The following is a 22,041-nucleotide window of genomic DNA, read 5'->3' on the forward strand; positions in this document are numbered from 1 at the left end:
CAAAGCGCTCTGTATATTTTTCAGTTTTCTGCAAACTTTTGCAAAGCTCTCTGTATATTTTTCAGTTTTCTGCAAACTTTTGGATTAAAGTTAATGTTTTAAGAGGATATAAGCAGAAATCTGCAAGAACAACTCCACTTCTTTCTGCCTGGCATCCTTTAATTTGTCTCCTTTTGGACAGGAGTCTACTACTAAACATTTATACTCTATTACTTTGCATTTAGAAGACTGTGTAACTGCAACATGATCATAACTCAATATAGGAATCCAAAATTAAACTAATTTTAATAATTTTAATAATAGTAAAAATCATTCTCTTGGCCGGACGAGGTGGCTCACGCCTGTAATCCCAGCACTTCGGGAGGCTGAGGCTGGCGGATCACGAGGTCAGGAATTTAAGACCAGCCTGGCCAACATGGTGAAACCCGTCTCTACTAAAAATACAAAAATTACCCGGGTGTGGCGGCGTACACCTGTAATCCCAGCTGCTTGGAAGGCTGAGGCAGGAGAATCGCTTGAACCCAGGAGGTGGAGGTTGCAGTGAGCCGAGATCGCGCCACTGCACTGCAGCCTCGGACAGAGCAAGACTCGTCTCAGAAAAAGAAAAAAAAAAAAAAAAAAAAAAAAGGGCCGCACGCGGTGGCTCACGCCTGTAATCCCAGCACTTTGGGAGGCCGAGGTGGGCGGATCACGAGGTCAGATCGACAACATCCTGGCTAACACGGTGAAACCCCGTCTCTACTAAAAATACAAAAAAAATTAGCCAGGCGTGGTGGCAGGTGCCTGTATTCCCAGCTACTGGGGAGGCTGAGGCAGAAGAATGGCATGAACCCAGGAGGCGGAGCTTGCAGTGAGCTGAGATTGCACCACTGCACTCCAGCCTGGGCAACAGAGCGAGACTCCATCTCAAAAAAAGAAAAAAAAAATTCTCGCTAATGCTCCTAGTTAAATCAGGAAGCAATATTCTCTCTTACAATGCATCACTTTCTCGATTATATGAGAATGCATACAAAGTCTATTAAATGTAAGAATACTCTGCAGCCTCCTAACATCCCGGTTCGACTTATTCCCCTTACGTATATTTTGGAAATCAGTCTATTTGACACCCACATTGATCACTGCTGAAAAGTCAGAAAACCCTCTGTTCACCTAAAATTTTTATTTTCCTTCATCTTAAGGACTTGTGAAAGGAAATGGAATAATGCTGGAGAAGGGGTATGCTCATGGCCCAGGAGAAGACAGACTCATGAAGAACCAAGGGGTAATACCAGGCAGCCTGGCTTCAGCCACTCACTGTCAGCACGTCTAACAATCATGTGTTTTTAAAAGATGATGCCCAACCACTTTTAAACTGAGGGTCCATCTCCTTTCCACACAAGATGCCTCAGAGGGTAAGAGCAGATTTCAGACAATTTGTGAGCTCTGTGTTCTCATCAGTTAATCTGTATTTAGAACCTGCATAAGCCAGGAAAGGTATGTAGCAGCTAAAGGACTTATAACCCCTCAAATGCAAACAACCTTCGGGCACACTTAGTCCAAACCAGTGCAGTTTTATACAGTACATTCTTAATGGAGTTCCAGAGGACACATACTCTAGAAAAGGTGGAGGCGGCGAAAGAGCTTTGAGTTCAGTTTTAGCCTATAGTTCAAGAAAACTAAGCCACGGGTATCAAAAGCACACCAGCAATCTCGCCCACTCCACCCACCCACGTATACATACACAGACACAAAGAGAAGTCGATTGCAATGCTCCTCCTCATCTCTCATTTCCACAGAGTTCTCATAAAAAGAGCAAGAGGAAGAAAGAATATTCTGATGCCTTGAGATAGGTTACATTTGGCAATAAAAGGGTTAAGCAGCACTACCTTCCTAGAAACCTTCCAATTCCGTAGCTACTAATGCAATTTTCCTCATTACCTGAGCTATTTAGTTTTAAAAATTCAGCAGATTAAGGGTTAAGACTAACACCGCAGAAAGAAAAGAGAACTTGGTTCAGCTCCATCCTCTCTAAAGCAAATACCAACAACCCTGAGCCAAATCCATTAAACATATAGAAGACTTCATGGACATTCCAAAAGACAGGTGAAAAGGGGTTGAGCTTCCTCAGGTTTCTCACCTTACAGTACCACACACATAGTAGACTTCACAAGTTCGTGAAATAATTGTTAGATAAAATAGAGTACATATAAAATTCTACTCAAGACATGAAAACAAGTCACTGAGGTCACCACAAGTCAGCAGCAATAGCTGGAATTTGGGTGAGGAAGGTCAAACAGTACTCATGGAAACAAAATCAAAACAAAAAGATACAGAAATAGAAGGAATATAAGCCCTAGAACTTAAGTTTTGGAAGGAAAGCTAACGGGGGGGAGGGGTCAATTCTTATCCTAAAGAAACATACAAAAATGCTGCTTTAGTCACCAAAGAAGGAGGGGGTGTCAATACTCTTAACCTTATATTTCTAGGGGGGGAAAAAAAGATGTTCACCAGATAAAAACAGATGGTTACTGACATCTCGGATATCACCGGAAAGGGCAGTCCAGGAGCACTTGGTCTTGCTAGAAATAGGAAGAGATGAGACACTATTTTAATTCTATTTAGAATTAAACATCTAACCCTCCAGGGTTAACATCTCAACCCTCTAGGTCATAAAACAACATTTTCTTCCTGTTTCCATCGCTTTATCAGTTTTCTTCCCAAATTTGTGGAGCTGGGTCAAAATGTTGGGAGGTGGGACTAAAAGTTACAAGCCATTTGTTTAGTAGAAAGATACACTAGTGTAAGGGCATAAATACCTGGAAGAGAAGACAAAAGAGCTACAGTTATAACTAGCTATTATAATGATCATCAATATCCAAGACTCTTCCTCTCCTGGACAGTGCCCCGTATCTTACAAAGCTTTTATAGCAAAAAAGCAACCAAACGGCTCCCTGGAGAGAGGCGTTGGTGTGGGCAAAAGGTAATGAAATATGATAGGGTTACATGTATATCACTATTCCTTCACTCGGATTGAAAGTAACTGGCACTTGAGGAAAGCTTACTCTTCTACAGGCACGCAAAGGGAAGCCGATAGTCGCCTTGCGGCACAAGAGGCAGTAGAAAAGGAGTAGAGGAGACGGTTATCATGGGAAATGTATAAAAAACAATTCAATTACAAACTTCTTGAACTCGCAGTCCAACTTTCTTCCCACAGGAGAGGTTTATCACCATCCTAGGTCAAGAAGGGCATAATCATGAGAGTTCGAATCCTCTGAAAAGTGATAAGCAACAGGGCAAAGAGAGAGGTTCTCTGGATAGAGAAATACTGGTAAACAAATAAACGTCATGCCCCAGTGACCATAGGACCTGGGCAGGAGCCCATTCCTGTAATCGCAAGGACAAACGTCCAAAGAAGGAGTTGGGGGTAGGGCTCAAGTCAGGTAACATTCCTCAGGGGAAGGATTATCAAGTGACACCGGGCGGAGGGCCCACGGGGGACTGGGCGGGAGGAAAGTTAGCAGGTAAAAAGGATGAATCATGGAGAAGGAAGTGACCTTTAGGAGAAGGAAATACGAGAATACCAAAAAAGGTGTAAGGTTAAGAAGAGAAAATGGACCCAGAAGAGGGGACCAAAAAAGAGGAGGCGTGTTCGGGTACTGGAGGAAGAAGAAAGGAAGTGAGGCTGAGAGGGGAGAGACGGGGCTGAGAGCCGGCCGGGGATATGCGGGCGGGAGGGCAGAATGTAAGGGCTGGGGAACGAGGGAAGCCCCGAGGTGGCCGGGGCAAGAGCCGGGTGGGACTCCGGGGCTTCCCGAGGTCCCGAAGGGAGAGGATGTCGGGCTGCAGAGCTGCGGACCGAGCGAAACGAGGAAGGGAGGCGCGGGGGCGGCTCCCCAAAGCCGGGCAGGCGCCCCAGGGGCCGGCTGCAGGGGTCCAGAGGGCGGTTACGGGGCCAGGCAGGAGCGGGATGGGAGGGACACTCACAAATTTCTTAGATTTGCCGCCGTCGCCGCCCGCCGAGGGCAGCTCATCTGGGCTCCGGCCCTTCTTCTTGTCCCGGGTCCCGCGGCCCGGCCCCAGGCTCCCGCCGGGCGGCTCCATGTCCCGGTTCACGCTGGCCGGCGACACCGCGCCTACGCCGCTCCCGCCTGGCAGCTCCGCGCCCGCCGCCGCCCAGTCGCTCTTTAGCCAGCCGCCGCGCCCCGCCTCATTAGCATGCCGGGCTGCGCGCGCCTCATGAATATACAACGACGACGCCTCGCTCCCGCCCGCCTGCCCCACTTCCGCCCGGACCCGCAGCCCCTACCAATGGGGGAAGGGAGAGGGGCGGAGGGAAGCCGCGGAAGCGCGCTACCTGCCCGGCGGACCTAACCATTCGGACCCACGTGGTGGGGGGGGGGTGAGTGGGCGGTGCAGCTCTCCGCGGCCGCGGCGGAGAGTACCGCCCCCTGGCGGTTGGAGCAGCGCAGGCCTCGCTCCCACGCAGCGCCCACGTGGCTGTACAGCCTGACAGCCTGGACCCTCTCACACCCCAGACCAAAAATCGCGTGAGACCATTATCCTGGCAGAAAATTAGTGACAGGTTTTCCAAGAGAATGCAGTTTTCAATGTGTGCAATACCCATGGAACACATGAAAAAAATTATAGTGATAGCCACCATGTTTTGAAAGCAAGGTAGCAAGAACAGAGCTCGGTCCAGGGCAAGCACTAGACTAAACCAGACTCGCTCTGGAGTTTAATTTCCTAGTTCGAATTCCAGGTTAGGTACCATCTAATTGTTTCTAATCAGGACAAACTAATTATTGCCAACATGTGCCTAAACAGCAATAACAGTTACCACTTAACCATGCCCTTTGCTCTCTGCTAGGCACTAGGCAAACACTCTACATGTATTTTTCTAAGTCCCCACAGTGCCATGTGATAGATTCTGCTAGCCTCACCATTTTATAAATAGTAAATTTGGACTTTTGAGAGTTGAAGTGACTTGCCCAAGAACGCATAATTGATATAAAATTTAAACCCAGCTTAGTCTGATTTGCTGCCAAACCCTATGTTTAACCAGGATTCCCCACTGACATAAACCAAACATGAGTGAAAAGAATGAGTATTCTCCAAGAGTATATTCTTTGCTCTTCTAGCATGACTTTCTCCCTAAGCAATTTCATCCATTCTCCCAGCTACATCTGTCCCTTGTGTGACAGTTATGTGGCTACCAGTCGGCCTTCACAATATGGACTGAATATTCTTGACCACAGCTAGCAAGATTTCAAGCATAAGTTCCTGAAGGGCAGTCAGTGACTTACTTACCCTAGAGCCCCAGTACCTAGTCAAGGGCCTGAGATATACCAGGGACTCTGCCAAGCTGGCTGGCTCCTAAATTTGGCATTCATCTCTCTTGTGGTCCAGACCTTCTGATGGTGATCGGATAGAATGTTACATAGAGCTGTCCATCCCATACTTCAAACTTGACTTAGTGCTGAGCTTTCCAGACTTTTTGTCTAAAAAGTCCAAAAGCTACTTTCTAAGCTAGTGTTGAGAACAGACAGAATCAGAGAATGGAGGGGAGGAAGTGACCCATCTATCAGTCCTCTTTCTTGTATCAGTCTGTATCTGCTACAATATTTATCATACTACTGACTGGAATGTAAACTCTTCTAGAGAAAGGTCCATGTTTGTGGCTACTACAGTATTTAGCATTGTTCTTCACATAGACAGATAATGGGCAACTTCTTCTGTCAGGCACTGTGCTAAGCACTTAACATGTTTTATCTCAGTGTATCTTCACCAACTAGCATCACTACTCTAAACACCCAGATTCAAAAACCTGAAGTCATCTTCTACTCCTCTCAAATCTGCCCAGGTTTGTCTAACTCTTAACCAAAACTCTATTAACTTCTTATATTTACAATAATAAATGTAGAATACATACACAGGGCCTAACGTAGGATAAGTGCTGAATGAATGTTAACTATGCTTTTATTACATGCATCATCATGCCCATTTCCCTCTCCTTTCATAAATAGGAAACTAGCAAGAATTAACATTCCTAGAAAGGCGAAAGGTACAAAAAATACCGACTTAGTTTATTGGATAAAAACAGTGGTAAAATGGACATAAAGCCAAAAGTGAGAACAGAACATTTTCATATCCTCCCCACACTTGAAAACATACTTCCCATCATCTGGGATTCAGGTGTTAGGGAGCCAGAGCCCCTTCCAAATCTCTCTCTCTTCATCTTCCCTGGAAGCAAGGGGAGGAAGAAGTCAGAACCCAGGGGAGGAGGAAGTCAGAGGCAATCTCAGTCCTTGTCTACCCGTTCATCCCTCAAAAATCTCTGGGTTCGAGGGAAGCAGGGAAGAAATAAGGGGCAAGGGGGGCTAGGGACTGGCCTCCAGGGCCCACTGCCAATAATGTCCCAGATAGCTATCCTTGTCCGTATCTCATCCCTAATAGGTACCATTGTCAGGCCTTGGGAGAGAGAGGAAAAGCAGGTAGATGGTTCGAGAACCAAATGTGGTCTCCAGACTCTTTCCCAGAGTCAGCAAAAGCCCTGGGGTGACCCCCAGGACTCTAGGAGCCACTCCTTTTCCCTCCAGCCCAACCAAGAGGTGAAAAGAAATTCCTTGGGACACAGCATCCCAAGCCACTCTTAAATCTCCACATCGCTTTCCTTGTCATTGTCATGGTCTCCATCATAGAACTCATTGGGTGCCTCTGGCCTGCAAAGCAAGGGGAGAGAGGTCAGGATCTCACTCTAAGTTCTAATCTTCTCCCAGCACCCTTTTCCAAAGCCATTTCTCAGGCCCCGTTGAGAACCACTCCTCCTCTTGTTGGTAGAGACTGCTATTCATTCACCCATTCACGTATCAAATAAACATTAAGGAACTACTCTATACAGACACTGTCATAAACCTTAGCAATACAGTAGAGTAACAAGCTGGACAAGGTTGTCTATCCTCAAAAAGCTTACCTAATAAATGAGACTAGTAACTAACAAAGTAAATAAATATAATAATTTCAGATGATGGAGAGTACAATTAATAAAATGAAGTGATAGGACTGAAGGTGATGAGAGGAAAAGGGTGAAATTTCAGACAGGACTATTGGGACATAAGACCTAAAGTCTGAGGAGGAGCTAAGCAGGCAAAGACTTCAGGAAGGCCATTCCAAGCTGCAAGAAAACCAACTACAGAGGTCATGAAATGGAAAGAGACTGATATATTCCAGTAAGAACAAGGAGGCCAGGACAGCCGGGAGCACTGTGCATGGAGGAGAGTAGTTAGAGATGAGATCCTGGATGTAGGTAAGGGCTAGCATGCAGGACCTTTTTAAGCCACAGTCAAAATTTTGGATTTTCTTCTAAGTGCAAGGTAAAGGAGAGTTTTAATTTTAAGAAGAGTGACGTGGTATTATAAACCCATAGTGAAAGAATGGATGTGAAAGCAAAACAGGGCCCAACAGGTACTCAATATTGGTTTCTTTCTTTTTGAAAAAGTATTCTCAAAGGCCGGGCGTGGTAGCTCACACCTGTAATCCCAGCACTTTGGGAGGCCAAGGCAGGTGGATCACAAGGTCAAGAGATCAAGACCATCCTGGCCAACATGGTGAAACCCCGTCTCTAATAAAAATACTAAAATTAGCCGGGTGTGGTGGCACATGCCTGTAATCTCAGCTACTGAGGAGGCTGAGGCAGGAGAATCGCTTGAACCTGGGAGGCGGAGGTTGCAGTGAGCCGGGATTAGCCACTGCACTCCAGCCTGGCAACAGAGTGAGACTCCATCTCAAAAAAAAAAAGAAAGAAAAGAAAAAGTATTCTCTGGGACACAGAGAATTGAGAAAGTCATCAAAGAGAAGCTGAGGCACTAAGCCAGGAAAGGCCTTATCTGCATGGTGAGCAATGTCTCAGTTACTTCTAAGTGCACAGGGTTAAAGGTGTGGAGTCAGAGAATCAGGTTGAATCTCAGCCCTGATCTTTAACTAGCCATGTGACCTTCAGAAAGTTACTTAAGTCTCGCCGGGGGCGCTGGCTCACACCTGTAGCCTGTAATCCTAGCACTTTGGGAGGCCGAGGCAGGCAGATCACCTGAGGTCAGGAGTTCGAGACCAGCCTGACTAACATGGAGAAACCCCATCTCTTCTAAAAATACAAAAAAAATTAGCCAGGCGTGGAGGCTCATGCCCGTAATCCCAGCTACTTGGGAGGCTAAGGCAGGAGAATCGCTTGAACCCGGGAGGCAGAGGTTGTGGTGAGCTGAGATCATGCCATTGCACTCCAGCCTGGGCAAAAAGAGCGAAACTCCGTCTCAAAAAAAAAAAAAAAGAAAGAAAGAAAGTTACTTAGACTCTCTGAGCCTTAGATTCCTCCCGTGTTAATCTGAAAATAAGAGCCATCAGAGTTGTCTGATGGCAACAGAATGATCATATATATGTTGTAATAGACAGCACTTAGTAGTGTCTGGTGCTTGGCAAACCTACAAAAAGTGGTAACTCTTCCTATTTCTACTCTGCAAGTCATATGCAAGCTGGAGCTATAGGCATCAAAGAAGAACAGAAACTCAGTGGGTGGCCTGACAGAGAGGTAGGGCTTAGGAACAGGAAGAGGCCTGAGGCTTCTGCTGGCTGTGACAGGGCTTGGTATTATTATAATGCAGAGACTAGGTCCAGATGCCAGCCTGGAGCTATTGATAAAAAACCCAAAAGGAAGAACTTAAAAACAGGTTTTACCAAACCAAACCAGACAATGAAAAGCAATTTCCAATAGTCCTGGAAGCCCTGAAGCCAGATGTTCAGACACCTCCTCACTCAGAAGGGATCGGGGGATATCCTTGGAGGAGGAGAGTTGCAGAGATCCCCAAGAGTCAGAGCAGTAAAGCCCAGGTCCAGAGGAGAGATTCGGAGGCCTGAATTCTAAGACAGAAGCAGATTCTAGAAGGGGCTGAGAAGCCCATCAGGCTCTGCAGCAGAGCCGGCTCAAACCTCTAACCCTGCGTGGGAGCAAGACAGTGTGTCCCACAAGTGTCCAGCTGTGGTTATCCCTCAGTCATGTAAGGAAATCTGTTCCCCATTAAGTGCATCTGTTTCTGCACTTCTTGGTTCTGTTGTCTTTCCCTTTCATTTTTCAGCAAAGTTTTGGGATTAAAAAAAAATGCCATCCTATCCTTTTTCCCCCCTAATTCATTCCATCTACAAATATTTTGTATGTATCTCAGAAAGATAAAGACTTTAAAAAAAAAAAAACATAACCACAATGCAATTATCCCACCTGAAAAAATTAACAGAGCAAAGAAATCAAAGAGCCTTAGAGAGTAGTACGCAGGCAGTGACCTGTCCAGCTCAAGACCTGGAAAGACTGAGAAAAATGCTGGCAAGACTATAGGCTGCTACAGACTTTCTGGACGGCAATTTGGCAGCAAATATAAAAATTTTAGGCCAGGCTCAGTGGCTCACGCCTATAATCCCAGCACTTTGGAAGGCCGGGGCAGGAGGACATTTGAGCCCATGAGTTTGAGACCAGCCTGGGCAACAAGGCAAGACTCCGTCTCTACCAAAAAAAAAAAAAAAAAAATTAGCCAGGTGTCGTGGTGCACACCTATGATTCCAGCTACTCGAGGGGCTGAGGCAGGAGGATCGCTTGAACCCAGGAGTTCAAGATTGCAGTGAGCTATAATCATGCCACTGTACTCCAGCCTGGGTGACAGAATGAGACCCTGTCTCAAAAAAAAAAAAAAAAAAATTAATGCACACAGCCTTTGACCTAGCAGCAACCATTCTACTATCTAACTCACTCAAACAAGAATGCAAAGATGTATAATGTAAGGGGGTTCATTGCCACATTATTATTGTAATACCAAAAAAATGGAAAATAATCTATCCACATAGTAAATTATTATACAGCTGATAAAATACTGAAGCAGATCTATATTAGCTAGCTGGAAACAGCTATATGATGTAAAGCAGCATACGTAGAATGACCCTATTTGTATTTACGAAAAACCAGAAACCACACAAACTGTAAATGAGTGTATATGTGTTTGTTTATATGTACATACAGAACAGTATATTTGCAATCTATAGAAAAAGGTCTATCCAAAACAATAAAAACTATTAACAGTGGTTACTCCTGTGGAATAGGTCTGGGATTGTGTGAAAGCCAACACCATATTTTGGTGCTGTTTTAAAATTTTGCAATAAATACGTGTTACTTTTGTCATTAAAAATAACAAAGAAAAGAGTGAGGAAATTGTAGCAGACTAAAGGAGGTAAGCCAGAGGCAATTAAACTAATACCTTCCCATTTACTTTTTCCCTTTTAAACCTCCCCAGCAAGCCTATTGAAAGTAGGCTGAAGTCCCTGCTCCCAGACCTGCTATAGTTCTCCTCAGGACCCCTCTCCTCTGCATCAGCCTCATCAGTCCTGTCATAGGTCAGGAGGTCTGCAGGCACGTCATGAATCTGGACACTAGGTGCATGGTTCAGCATCTTCAGGTTTTCAAAGATTGTCTGGCGGATCTGGTCCAGATACTGGTTGGAAATGAGGAATACAGAGTGAGCAGTTTCCAGAGATTCCCAGGACATGGAATCTCCTAGCTGCCTTTTACCCCTACCATCCTGGTTTTCATCTCAGTGGTACCTCTAGTTCAGGTCCCCCAACTGATAGCTCTCCCTCCCCACCAACCCCAACTGCCTCTACTTTAAACTGGACTGCCTCCTAGCCAATAACAGTGACTGTGATGGCTTAGAACTTCCTTCTCTTTGGTTTTTCCTACTTCCCACATCTTTGACCTCTCCTGGGCTCCACCTTTCAGGAGAAGTTTGTGCTCAGCTTTTCTGAGCTGCTGACCTGGCGTGAGTTCTGATTCTCGATGCGGGTGCTGACATCTGGATGAAGTGTGAAGTCTGGGGCAAAGTACTCGAAGTATTCTTGGGGAGGAGAGGAGAAAGTATGGCTCAGACTGAGAAAGGCAGCTAACAAGACTTCCCAATCTTTTTCCTTCCCATCCAGAGCACCTACATAATAGCTGCCCAATCTTTTCCCTGCTCTGAGCCCAGGGGTTTAGTCTGCAGAGCTCTGAGAGTGTAAAATTTCCCATCTGCCTTCAAACCAGGTCATTCTGGAATCTGGTGAGAATGGCCTTCCTGTTATGGGGGTGTTGTGGGGTGGTCCTTACCACTATAGGGAAGCTCCTCACTAATGGCCTCTTCTACCAGCAGCGATGTCTCATATGTCCTGAAACCAACCAGCAGAGGGGAGCAGGCTGACCAAGTGGGCTGAAGGGCCCATGTGGCCATATCTGAGGGACACCCTAGCTCACACTGGACAACAGGGGAGGAAATCAGGAGAGTGCTCACCAGCAGCGGGCAACATTTCGGACAGTATAACCACCACCACCCAGCACGAGTAGAGGGATATTGAAGCTCTTGACATATTCAACGCATTCCCTGTTAAAAGGAACCAGAGGAAGATGTGGAGGAGGTTATCAAAAGACAAGGTAAATACCTTTAGGTATTGCCTGAAAGGAGCACAAGAAAACTATAAATGTTCTAAATCTTTATCTTGATAGTGAAATTCATTATGTTATACCCTTAAGATTTGGGTATACTTTATATGCTGTGTCTCAATAAAATTTTTAAAATAAAGCACAGTCCCCCCTCTGTTCTGCTCAACACCCTCCCTGGCACCCTGCCTCCTAATCAACTATTCTCATCAACCCAAGTTCTGTCAATTCTAGCCTTGAAAATATAACTCAGGCCCGGCGCGGTGCTCACGCCTTTGTAGTAGTCCCAGCTACTCAGGAGGCTGAGGCAGGAGAATTGCTTGAACCCAGGAGGCAGAGCTTGCACTGAGCCAAGATCGTGCCACTGCACTCCAGCCTGGGTGACAGAGCAAGACTCCATCTCAAAAAAGAAAAAAAAAAACATATATATGTGTGTGTGTGTGTATATATATATACACACACACACACACACACACACCTCTCAGATCATCTACTTCTCTCCATTGCCACCCCCTCCACCTTAGTCTGGGCACCTAACCAACACCATGGCTTCCTAACTGGTCTTTCTACTTCCATCTCCATCCCCCCTACCCAAACCTTTCTCTATTCAGCAGTCAGAATTGTCACTTTCAAACACAAATTGGATCATGTCACTTTCCTGCTTAAAATCCTTTGATGGTTTCCCATCATCTTTGGAATATAATTCAAACTCCGTACCAGGGTTTAAAGGCTCTGCACAATCTCACCATGGCCAGCTTCTCGGACCTCACCTCAACAGACTGAAGTCCAGTGGCACAATCATAGTTCACTGTAACCTCAAACTCCTAGGCTCAAGTGATCCACCTGCCTCAGCTTCCTGAGTAGCTAGGACTATAGGCATGCACCATCATGCCCAGCTGATTTTGTTTTTTATTTTCTGTAGAGATGGCTCTCACTATGTTGCCCAGGCTGGCCTCAAACTCCTAGCCTCAGGCGATTCTCCCACCTTGGCCTCTGGAAGTGTTGGGATTATAGGTGTGTGCCACTGGGCCCAGCCCTCAGAGCCTTTTGTGGGCCTTTGTCCATGCTTAGGTCAGGCTTCTCTCTGCTCCTCTTATGACTCACTCCTTCTTAGTCTCCAGGTCTCAACTCAAATTTTACTTCCTCAGAAAAACTTTCCGAAATCATGCTATCTCAAGTAGGTCCCCCATTGTATCCTGTGTCTCAGCTTTCTTTTTTTCTTTCATAGAATTTATAAGAATCTATTTATTTCATTTGATTATTTATTTTTTGTCTGTTTCCTAAACTGTAAACTCCATGGGAGACTCCTTATTCCATCCCCATGATGTGGTATGATGCCTGGAACATAATAGGTGCTTAATAAAAATATATCGTGAATGAATGACCATCTAGGGAACCCTGTTCAAGATGACATTTCTAGTTCAAGTACAATTTGTAGCTATTTTTGATTTCCAAGAAGAGGTGAGGCCCATTCCCCAACTACCCCCACCCACGTACTGAAGTCCAAGGCCACTTAAAAACCTTGGGGAGAAGAAGGAGAGCAAGTCTCACCCATGCCCTCGGATGCTGAGGTTAAAGCAGCCCAATCGATCACAGCCCAGAGAGTCAGCTCCACACTGCAAAAAGCAAAACCCCAGGAAAGTGCAGTGATCAGAACTGATCAGAACATCACAGATACCCCTTCCACCACCAACCTAAAGAACCTCCTCTTCCCTTGCTCTCTTTCCCCAAGCCCAGGCAGAACACTCCTGAGGAGGAACTGACAGTATTACCTGGAGCACAATGCACGTGGGTTGGTAGAAGTCCACTACCTGGTTGATAACCGGCTGGAAAAGGTGCTTGTAACCTGGGAGAGGGCCAAAGATGGGCACCTGGCACCCCAAGGGGATGGGGAGACAGGGAACAAAAGGAAAAAGGGGGTTGAGCGAGCATGTAGCCCAGGAAAGGGGCAACCCAAAAGAATCAAATCACTGGTCTGAAACTTCTGGAAGGGATCCCAGACTGCTATGAGTGACTGATGAAAGCCAATGACTTTTCCCAGAAAAATGCACATACACATGATATGTTGCATACAATTTCCAGAGATTCATGGTCCCTCTGGAGGCCATTCATCCTTAAGGACAACTGGCCCAACAGCAGACAATACCAGGCAGAAGAGGTTATTTCAAGGAGAAAAAGAAGGGGCCTAGGGAACAGAGGGAAGACTTCGGTACTTACTCTGGTCATCAATGCCATCCCGCAGGGGCACGTTCAGACAGTAGTAGCGGCCACTCTCTGCCCCGACTTCATACATGTCACCTGTAGGGAAGTGGGTGGTGGTAGCCACACATGGGAAGCACCCACAACCCAGCTGTTTCAACCCCAATCTGCACTCTGGGAGCCTCTCATTCCATCTATGTAGCTTCACCATAAACTCCCTAGAGCCACTAAATCTCTTGCAGCTTGCATTCATTGGGCAAATAGTTTTGGGGGATCCACTCTGAGCCAACTGTGTACTAGGCAGTAGGGATGCAGCAACGAATGGAACTAATGAAATTTACGATATCCCACCAAGCTTATATTCTTAGGGAATAGCCATGAGGAGGAGGGAGGCAGTAAACAAAACAAAACAAAAAACCACAATAAACACAAATAGCAGTGAGTGTTCTGAGGGAAACAATGAGGCTGATGTAACAGAGGAATGGGGAAGGAGGTGATTATGATAACTGGAGTGGTAAGGAAAGGCTTCTCTGAGGAGGGGACACCTGAGATGAGACTAGAAGGCTGAGAAGGAGGCACTCATAGTAAAGAGCTGAAGGGTGCAAAGGGGAAAGTAATCCCTATTCCCATACCTGTGCCAGGGAAGAAGTAATTTCCATATTTGTGGAAGGACACCGTCATGACCCGGTCAGTGAGGTAGAAAGCTTCTTGAACCCCATCACCATGGTGGATGTCAATGTCAATGTAGAGCACCCGAGGGTGGTACCTAGAGGGAAGCCAAACCCAGGGTCTGAGCTAGAAGTGAACCCCCCAACCCACTCCTCTCAAACACCGGGTCTCGAATTGTGAAGAGTCTGCTTCTGCCCTGGCCACCTGAAACTTAATGTCACCAGTTCCCTAAAGGCAACTGGGGGCTCCAGCCTAGAGGCTAGAGGCAGGGACAGGAGAGGGATATGCAGAGAAGGCTGAAATGTGAGCAGGCAGTAGGGAATCTGCAGCAGTGGAAGAGGCAGCCTGAATAAAGCATCAAGAACTTGGGAGAAGCTAATCAGGGAGGAGGGAGGTCAAGGTCAGGGTTGAGACTGAGAGACCTCCTCAGCCAAGAATCCCGTAACTGCCCCCATCTCCTCCTGGGCTACTTACTTGAGCAGCTCCAGGATGCCAATCACAATGTCGTTGACATAGCAGAAGCCAGAGGCCTATGGCAAGACAGTGGTCTCATAAAGAGAAGAGCAATTCCCCTCCCAGCTGCCCCCCACCATCATCCTAAACACCTACCCTAGGATGGCCACTGTCTTTCCCATCACCTCCTCACTCACCTCAAACTTCTTGGCATGGTGCAGACCACCAGCCCAGTTAATGGCAATATCACAGATCTGAAAGACAAACACCTAAGTCACAGTCCTTCCTGCCCACCCCTCAAGCTGGGAGCCCAGGATCAGGGTTAAATCCCGAGTCCAGGGATCCAGAGGAAAGGAAGAACAGGACTCGGGACTATGTCACCTTGTTGTTCAGCTGGGTTGCTCCTTGCAGAGATGCGCCTGTGTAACGCGAGCAGAACTCAAAGAGCCCGGGAAACACTGGGCTGCAGGGAAGAGGAACAAGTTGGAACCCTCCTGCCTCTGTCTGGGCCCTTCCCATATCTCCCTCCCCATCCTAGATTCCTCCAATCTCCATTTTTCAAGAACCTTCTCTCCCTCTCCTACACACCTGGGCTATCTGCAAATTTATTCAACAAATATTTTGGACCAAACCATGTACCAAGCCCTGTGCAAGGCACTGGATGGGAAGTAAAGAAGCACTTAACTGTCAGGGAGTTTGTATCCTAGCTGCGGAAAGAAGCAAGCAGCTTCCAGGTACTCAAGTACAATGTAAAAAGGAAATCAGTTGAAAGAAAACATGAGCTCTGTTTTTCTTAGTCTTCTCAGTGTAACAAATTTTAGCATAATGTTCAATAATATTCTTCAGTCACATATTTTAAAGAAAGAATTGTATACCTACATATGTGAAACAGTGATGAGATAACCCACGAAAAACCTGTAGCACAGTATACGGTATCCGCTAAGCCTTTAATAAATGTCAGCTATAATTATTACCATTGTTATTCTTTATAAAAAGTAAAGGCTTGAAGCCAGACACAAAAGCCTACTTACTGTATGACTCCATTTATGTAACATTCTGGAAAAGGTAAAATACAAGGACAGACATCATATCAGTAGTTGGCTGGATCTAGGTTGCAGAGAAGTTATTAACTACAAAAGGGTGAGTGACCTTTGTTGGGTAGTGGAAATTTCCTGTACCTTGATACTTTTTTTTTTTGTAGAGACAGGGTCTCACTATGTTGCCCAAGCTGGTCTCAAACTCCTGGGCCTAAGTGATCCTCCCGCCTTGGCCTCCCAAATTGTTGGGACTACAGGTGTGAGCCATCGGCGCTGGCCCTATACCTTGATATATTCTATCAAACCTCTCAGAACTCTTACACCTAAAAAAGGTTAATTTTACTGTATGCAAGTTATACCTATATAAACCTGACTTTTTAAAAAGGAAAGGCTTAGGCAATCCCTAGTTTTAGATCTCAAAAAAAAAAAATAGTGCAGCTGATACATTTGACCATGTGAAAACAGAACTGTAGGGGTTTTTTGTTTGTTTGTTTTTTGAGATGGGGTCTTGCTCTGTCGCCCAGGCTGGGGTGCAGTGGTGCGATCTCGGCTCACTGCAGCCTCCGCCTCCCGGGTTCAAGCAAGAATTGTAGGGTTTTACAGTTTCTCAAAAGGCTTGGAAAGAATTAGTGATTAATACCAGAAAACTAAGCAAATGAAAAAATAATGCAATTGTCAGCTCCAGGAAAAACAAAAAGCTGTAGAAGAAAATAGATTAAATCACACTACACTATTTGGCTTGATAGTAAATGAATCTTTCAGAGTTATAATAATGTAAACACAGAATACTGATTTATTTTTAAATTACTGTGAAGCTGAAAGGGGAAAGGAAGCCAACGTGATGGTGTAAGAAGACTAAATGCTCATATCCCATACTAAAAGCTTAACAGATAATGCCTAAAATTGACAGACGAAGAAATAGCAATGAGAGACAATACAGGAGGGGAGTATGATTACAAGCACCGATTCTGGAGCTAGACTACCTAGGTTCTTTAACACCTACTAATGATAGTGAGGTTGTACAAACTGTTTAACCTTTCTGTGCTTAAGTGTCCTCATCGGTAAAAGGAAACAATAATAGACCCTGCTTCGTAGGGGTTGTTGAGATTAAATAAGCTAATGGCTGTAAAGCACTTAGAACAGTACCTAGTATATAACAGGTATTACCTAAGGATTACAGATTAGTAATAACAGTCAATTAATATTATTATTATTTAGAAATCCAAAGGTAAATACCAGAAGACATAGGGGAAAGGAGCTGAAAGTGGCTGTCACTGGGCAGAGGGATTTATGGGTGAAAAGGAGAGGTCTGGAATTTTTTTTTTTTTTTTTTTTAAGACAGAGTCTCACTCTGTTGCCCAGGCTGGAGTGCAGTGGTGCAATCTCAGGTCACTGCAACCTCCGCCTCCCGGGTTCAAGCAATTCTCCTGCCTCAGCCTCCCGGAGTAGCTGGGACTACAGGCACGTGCCACCACACATGACCAATTTTTGTATTTTTAGTAGAGATGGGGTTTCACCATGTTGGCCAGGCTGGTCTTGAACTCCTGACCTTAGGTGGTCCGCCCGCCTCGGCCTCCTAAAGTGCTGGGATTACAGGCGTGAGCCACTGCGCCTGGCTTGGGACTACTTTTTTATTTTTTTCATTTAAAGGCCTATAGTGCAATTTGGCTACTTATGTTAGAATACTTTGAAAGCAATCAGAAATTCATTAAACAGAAGAAAAATTCCTGATTCTCATCGGAAATACAGATAAGCACAACTGTAACTTGTTTGACAGGAAGACTGATGCAGCATAAATAGCCCAGAGATAGTATTCTAATTAGCATTCCCTAATTGCACAAAGAGCATCTACAGGACCCCAGTGTGGCGTAAGGGCTGACCCTGTATTCTCAGAGCTAGAAAGTGAGCTCAGAAATAACAGCAGGAATACTAACAAAAAAACAAGAAACCTCCCCAGACAGCATGTGACTGAACACCAAATGAGCAGTGCAGTGTGTGCAAGACAGAGCTCTATGGGCTGGTGTGGTCAAGAAAGGTTTCATGGAGATGGTGTGAAGGCTGAGAAGGCCTTGAAGAGGTTGAATAGAGAACTAAGGGCATTCCAGGAAGGCATCCTGTGCAGCTGAGGTGTAGGGATAAAGTTGGAAAGGTGCCAATGCCAGCCTAATGAGTTGGCCTCTAACCTACAGCCCTGGCTGCTTCTGTCATTAAGATCTTTCAGGAAAACAGATTAGTGGTTTAAAAACCTGGGATCTGGATCATGCCCCCTCCAATGACCAGTTATGTGACTGAGGCTAAGTTACCTAGATATTCCCAAACCTCAATTTACTTATATATAACATCAGAAAAAGGTCTATTATAATACATCTAAGGATTGGTATGAGAATTAAGTGGATTTACCAGCAACCCTTGGCATAATACCTAGCAGAGTAAGCACTCAATAAATGGTAGCTATCATAAGAAATTCTACAGGATCAACAACCTGGTTTCTTCAAGAAATAAATTCAAGGGGGTGACAGAAAAGCTACAAATTAAAAGTCTTAAGAGACATATCAACCAAATGCACTGTATAGACCTTGTTTAGATCTGGATTTAAACTAGCTACAAAATAATTATGAGACAACTGCAGAAATTCGAATACTGATCCCATATTTGATGACATTAAGGAATCACTGTTAACTTTTTAGGTTTGATAATGATACTATGTTTTTTTAAAAGAGTATCATTTAGAGATACATAATAAAATATTTATGGATAAAAGGATATAACATCTAGGATCTGCTTTAAAACAATCTAACATGAGGGAGTATAGATGAAGTAAGAGTGGCCACTTGCTCAGCTGGGTGTGATGGCTCACATCTGTCATCCCAGCACTTTTGGAGGCAGAGGCTGGTGGATCACCTGAGGTCAGGAGTTCAAAACCAGCCTGACCAACATAGTGAAACCCCATCTCTACTAAACATACGAAAATTAGCCAGGCATGGTGGCAGGCGCCTGTAATCCCAGCTACTGGAGTCTGAGGCATGAGAATCGCTTGAACCCAGGAGGCGGAGGTTGCAGTGAGCCAAGACTGCACCACTGCACTCCAACCTGGGCTACAGAGTGAGACTCTGTCTCAAAAAAAAAAAAAAAAGAGTGGCCATTTGCTCATAAGCGTTGAAGCTAGGTGATGGACGTATGGGAGGTCACTGCACTACTTCACTTTCAGAAATTTTTGAAATTTTCCCTAATAAAAAGTTTAAAAACAAAAGTAAGTAGAATTGAGCAACTGGTAGCTGTGATGGTTACTATTTTTTCATGGATATAGAGTAGAGTGTGGCTTATCTTTGTTGTCCACTCCCTTCCCCAGAGGGTCTAACCCGGACTCTTCTATGGATGATACAAGCTCAATGTAAACCTAATGATATCAAACCACTCCTTTGTTGTTTTTTTTGTTTTTTTAACTGCCCATAGCCCTCTTAAGATCCCTTGCTTTTTAAAACACTTTGATAGCTTCCCTCTACTCTACGGGTAAAAACCCCAATTCATAATAGAGCTGTTTGCTTTTAAAAGGCCCTATTTCTTTAGCCTCAATTCAGTTCACCTCCTCTTCATACTCTGCACTTGGCCTTTTTTCTGTTCCTCAAATGAGTCATACTCAGTCCTACCACAGATCCTTAGCACTTGTCCCTACTGCCTGCTATACTTCTCCCCTCACCCTCCAACCATCTTTCATCTGATTACTTCTACTCTTTTTTCAGATCTCAGCTCAATCTTTACTTCCTCTAGGAAGGCCCCACCGACCAGCCACTCCACCAAGCTAAACAATCCTCCACGTATACACTCTCATAATCTGTCATACACCTCCTCTTTATAAGACTTAGCAAAAATACAATATTAAAATTTTGTTTTTGTTCATCACTGCAATCCCAGCACTTAGCACAGGGCCTGCCTAGAACAAGTGACCAATAAACATTTATTGAATAAACAAATAAAGTGAATTATGATTCATTGACAAGTAGGCCCCCCTTGAGATCTTCCCACTGCTGCCAAAAGACCTCACTGAAGGGCTTGGCATTAAACTGTTAGACATCAAAACTCCCAGTCCTCCCTCACCAGTCATCGCCTACGTTGAAGGCATTAAGACTCTTGGTGAAGCCTTGCATATTGGTGGGGCTGACTCTCTGCAGGAAGTCAATGTAGTCCTCGGAGTGGAAGCGGCACATGTCATGCTGGGAGGCCTGGTATGGCTTGAAGACCTCGGGATGGAGACACAAGATGAACCCAGGCAGGGTCAGCCCCACTCCACAGGCTCAGACCACCCATACTGAACCCAGTCCTGGAGACTATATGAAGCCAAACATAGCATTCCCCTCATCCCACAATCCTTAAGTCAGTAGAGAGACTCCGATTAACCAGGTAAGTTATTACAAATGAGCCCCCTGAAGACCACTTCTTTTCCTTTCCACCTCCAGCTCAGCCTATCGTACCTTCTCAACTTTGAGCCCTGATCCACCTGCCCTGTTCCTTGGAATCTCCTATTCCCAGTACTCTCCATGCTCATCTCCTCCCCCAAGCTCTGATTCTGTCCTCTTTCCTCTGGATTCTTCTTTCTGGAGTCAAATATATGGGATATATGTCAACTTTCTAATTAAAATCAAAGATTTATTATCTTTGGAAGGTCAGGGGGATGTGTCACACCTCTTTGAAAACTGGACAAGAAAGAGCTTTTCTTCTCCCAGAAAATGCACACAGGTACATATAGGCAAACAATCTCAAGGGATATAGATTCCTGCACTAACATCACCTCAGTCTTTTCTATGACCAATCCATTTCTCTGTGCCTTGGCACAAGCAATGAACATTCATTCATAGTGTTCACTAGTTTCCCTAGCAACACATAAAGCCTGGGTTTAGCTGTTTTGTCTTATTTTTTCTTTTGAGACAAGGTCCTCCCTGTCAACTCAGGCTGCTGATCATAGATCACTGTAACTTCAAACTCCTGGGCCCAAGCCATCCTCTCGCCTCGGCCTCCCAAGTAGTTGGGACTACAGGCACACCCACCGCACATGGCTACTTTTTTTATTTTTTATTTTTGTAGATGTGGGTCCCACTGTGGCCCAAGCTGGTCTCCAACTCCTGGCCTCAAGCGATCCTCCCATTTCAGCCTCCCAAAGTGCTGGGATTACAGGCATGGGCCACCACGCCTGGCGTGGCTTAACTGTTACTATCCCATATCACAGCCATAAATTCCAAGCTGGGAAGACAGCATGTGTATGTCTGGTAGATGAAAAACTGGATAGCGATTAAGCAGAACCATGTAGAGGTATTCCAGGCTGAAAAAGGATTATCTAAGATATCGCCTCTGTTCCACACGCACATACACATTTACAAAGACGGCAGCATCGTTCCACCCTGGAGCCCTAGCTCCTTGGAGGTAAAGAAAGGTGGTAAAAGAGGAGTGGGAACTGAGGGTAAACCTCACACCCTGATACAGTGATATCCGCTCCCCAACCCTAATTCCTGAGGCCAAGGCCCTATCCACACTCTAAAATGCAGAGGAGGAACACACCTTCTGTCTTCAAACCAGCCCCACATCACGCTAACCCTAGGCCAAGGGCTAGTGTGCCTACAGTCAGAGGGTGGCCGACCTGAGGTGAGAAAGTACTTTCCATTAAGCAGAGGACGCCACCCCCAACACCCTGCACTTTCAAGGTACTCCTGGTGACTTCTATCCAGCTCCCCGATACTCTAGGGGCGGGTCGCACTTCATGCACTCAGTCCAGCCCACCCATCCCTACGGCCACAGCTCGCCCCACCCCCCAACCCCCGGCCGAGGAGGCGGAACTCACGATCATCTTCTTATAGAGACCGTAATGCAGGACCAGGCTATGGGTCAATGCCAGGCGATGGGGCTTCATAGGGTGTCCAGCTCCTGGGGGTGGGGAGAAGAGAGTTCGTCAGCTCTCACCCCTGGAGTTGCAACCCCGCCTCAAAACCTCCGTGTCCCAACCCCTCATGCATAGCCCTGTTTCCTCACCGTAGTGGAAGTTGCCCACGTCGGGGTCGTAGAAATAGGCCACGGTCTTGGCCATGGTGCCGGCGGGAGCAGGCCCCGCACCTCCGCCGCCCGCCGCCCGCCCCTCCCCGGCCGTGCGTGCTGCGAAAGCACGTAGCCGGCCTCTGCGGAACTGGGCGTTGCGGCCCCGCCTCCATCCACACCCAGGCCACG

General features: G+C 45.8%; 2 protein-coding genes across 5 annotated transcripts in view; both read right to left on the reverse strand.

Annotated features, from left to right (window-relative positions):
• The window catches only part of DIAPH1 (diaphanous related formin 1), a 103,613-nt gene extending 99,344 nt beyond the window's left edge, over nt 1-4,269 (reverse strand). The window contains exon 1 of the mRNA XM_034960649.3: nt 3,964-4,269. Coding sequence (XP_034816540.3) covers nt 3,964-4,080 — 117 coding nt within the window. The 5' untranslated portion in view covers nt 4,081-4,269. The remainder of the gene's footprint in view (nt 1-3,963) is intronic.
• Nucleotides 4,270-6,041: 1,772 nt separating this feature from the next.
• Nucleotides 6,042-22,031, reverse strand: HDAC3 (histone deacetylase 3). Of its 4 annotated transcripts, XM_003829117.5 has the most exons (15): nt 21,850-21,975; nt 21,662-21,744; nt 19,927-20,069; nt 15,176-15,257; nt 14,992-15,048; nt 14,816-14,871; nt 14,305-14,438; nt 13,691-13,771; nt 13,246-13,319; nt 13,025-13,089; nt 11,328-11,417; nt 11,147-11,205; nt 10,819-10,898; nt 10,342-10,499; nt 6,042-6,698 (listed from the first exon to the last, which is right to left on the reverse strand). In XM_003829117.5, the coding sequence occupies exons 1-15, from the start codon at nt 21,902-21,904 to the stop codon at nt 6,629-6,631; spliced, it is 1,287 nt and encodes a 428-aa protein (XP_003829165.1). In that variant the 5' UTR covers nt 21,905-21,975; the 3' UTR covers nt 6,042-6,628. The 4 variants fall into 4 exon arrangements, with proteins under 4 accessions (XP_003829165.1, XP_034816559.1, XP_054968705.1 ...); XM_024928734.3 differs by lacking the exon at nt 6,042-6,698 and having other exon boundaries at nt 9,990-10,499; nt 21,850-22,031; XM_034960668.2 differs by lacking the exons at nt 15,176-15,257; nt 19,927-20,069 and having other exon boundaries at nt 21,850-22,031.
• Between the last annotated feature and the right edge of the window lie 10 nt (nt 22,032-22,041).

This window comes from Pan paniscus, chromosome 4 (assembly GCF_029289425.2).
Source record: "Pan paniscus chromosome 4, NHGRI_mPanPan1-v2.0_pri, whole genome shotgun sequence".
NCBI lineage: Eukaryota > Metazoa > Chordata > Mammalia > Primates > Hominidae > Pan > Pan paniscus.

What these genes read in the sequence shown, in the direction of transcription:
- HDAC3 (XM_024928734.3), bottom strand. Translation starts at nt 21,904, where the DNA reads ATGGCCAAGACCGTGGCCTATTTCTACGACCCCGACGTGGGCAACTTC. An exon ending in CAACCCAGCTGAACAACAAG is followed by an intron (nt 15,049 to 15,175) that starts GTGACATAGTCC and finishes TTTGTCTTTCAG; the next exon opens with ATCTGTGATATTGCCATTAA. An exon ending in CCACGTGCATTGTGCTCCAG is followed by an intron (nt 13,090 to 13,245) that starts GTAATACTGTCA and finishes TGCTTTTTGCAG; the next exon opens with TGTGGAGCTGACTCTCTGGG.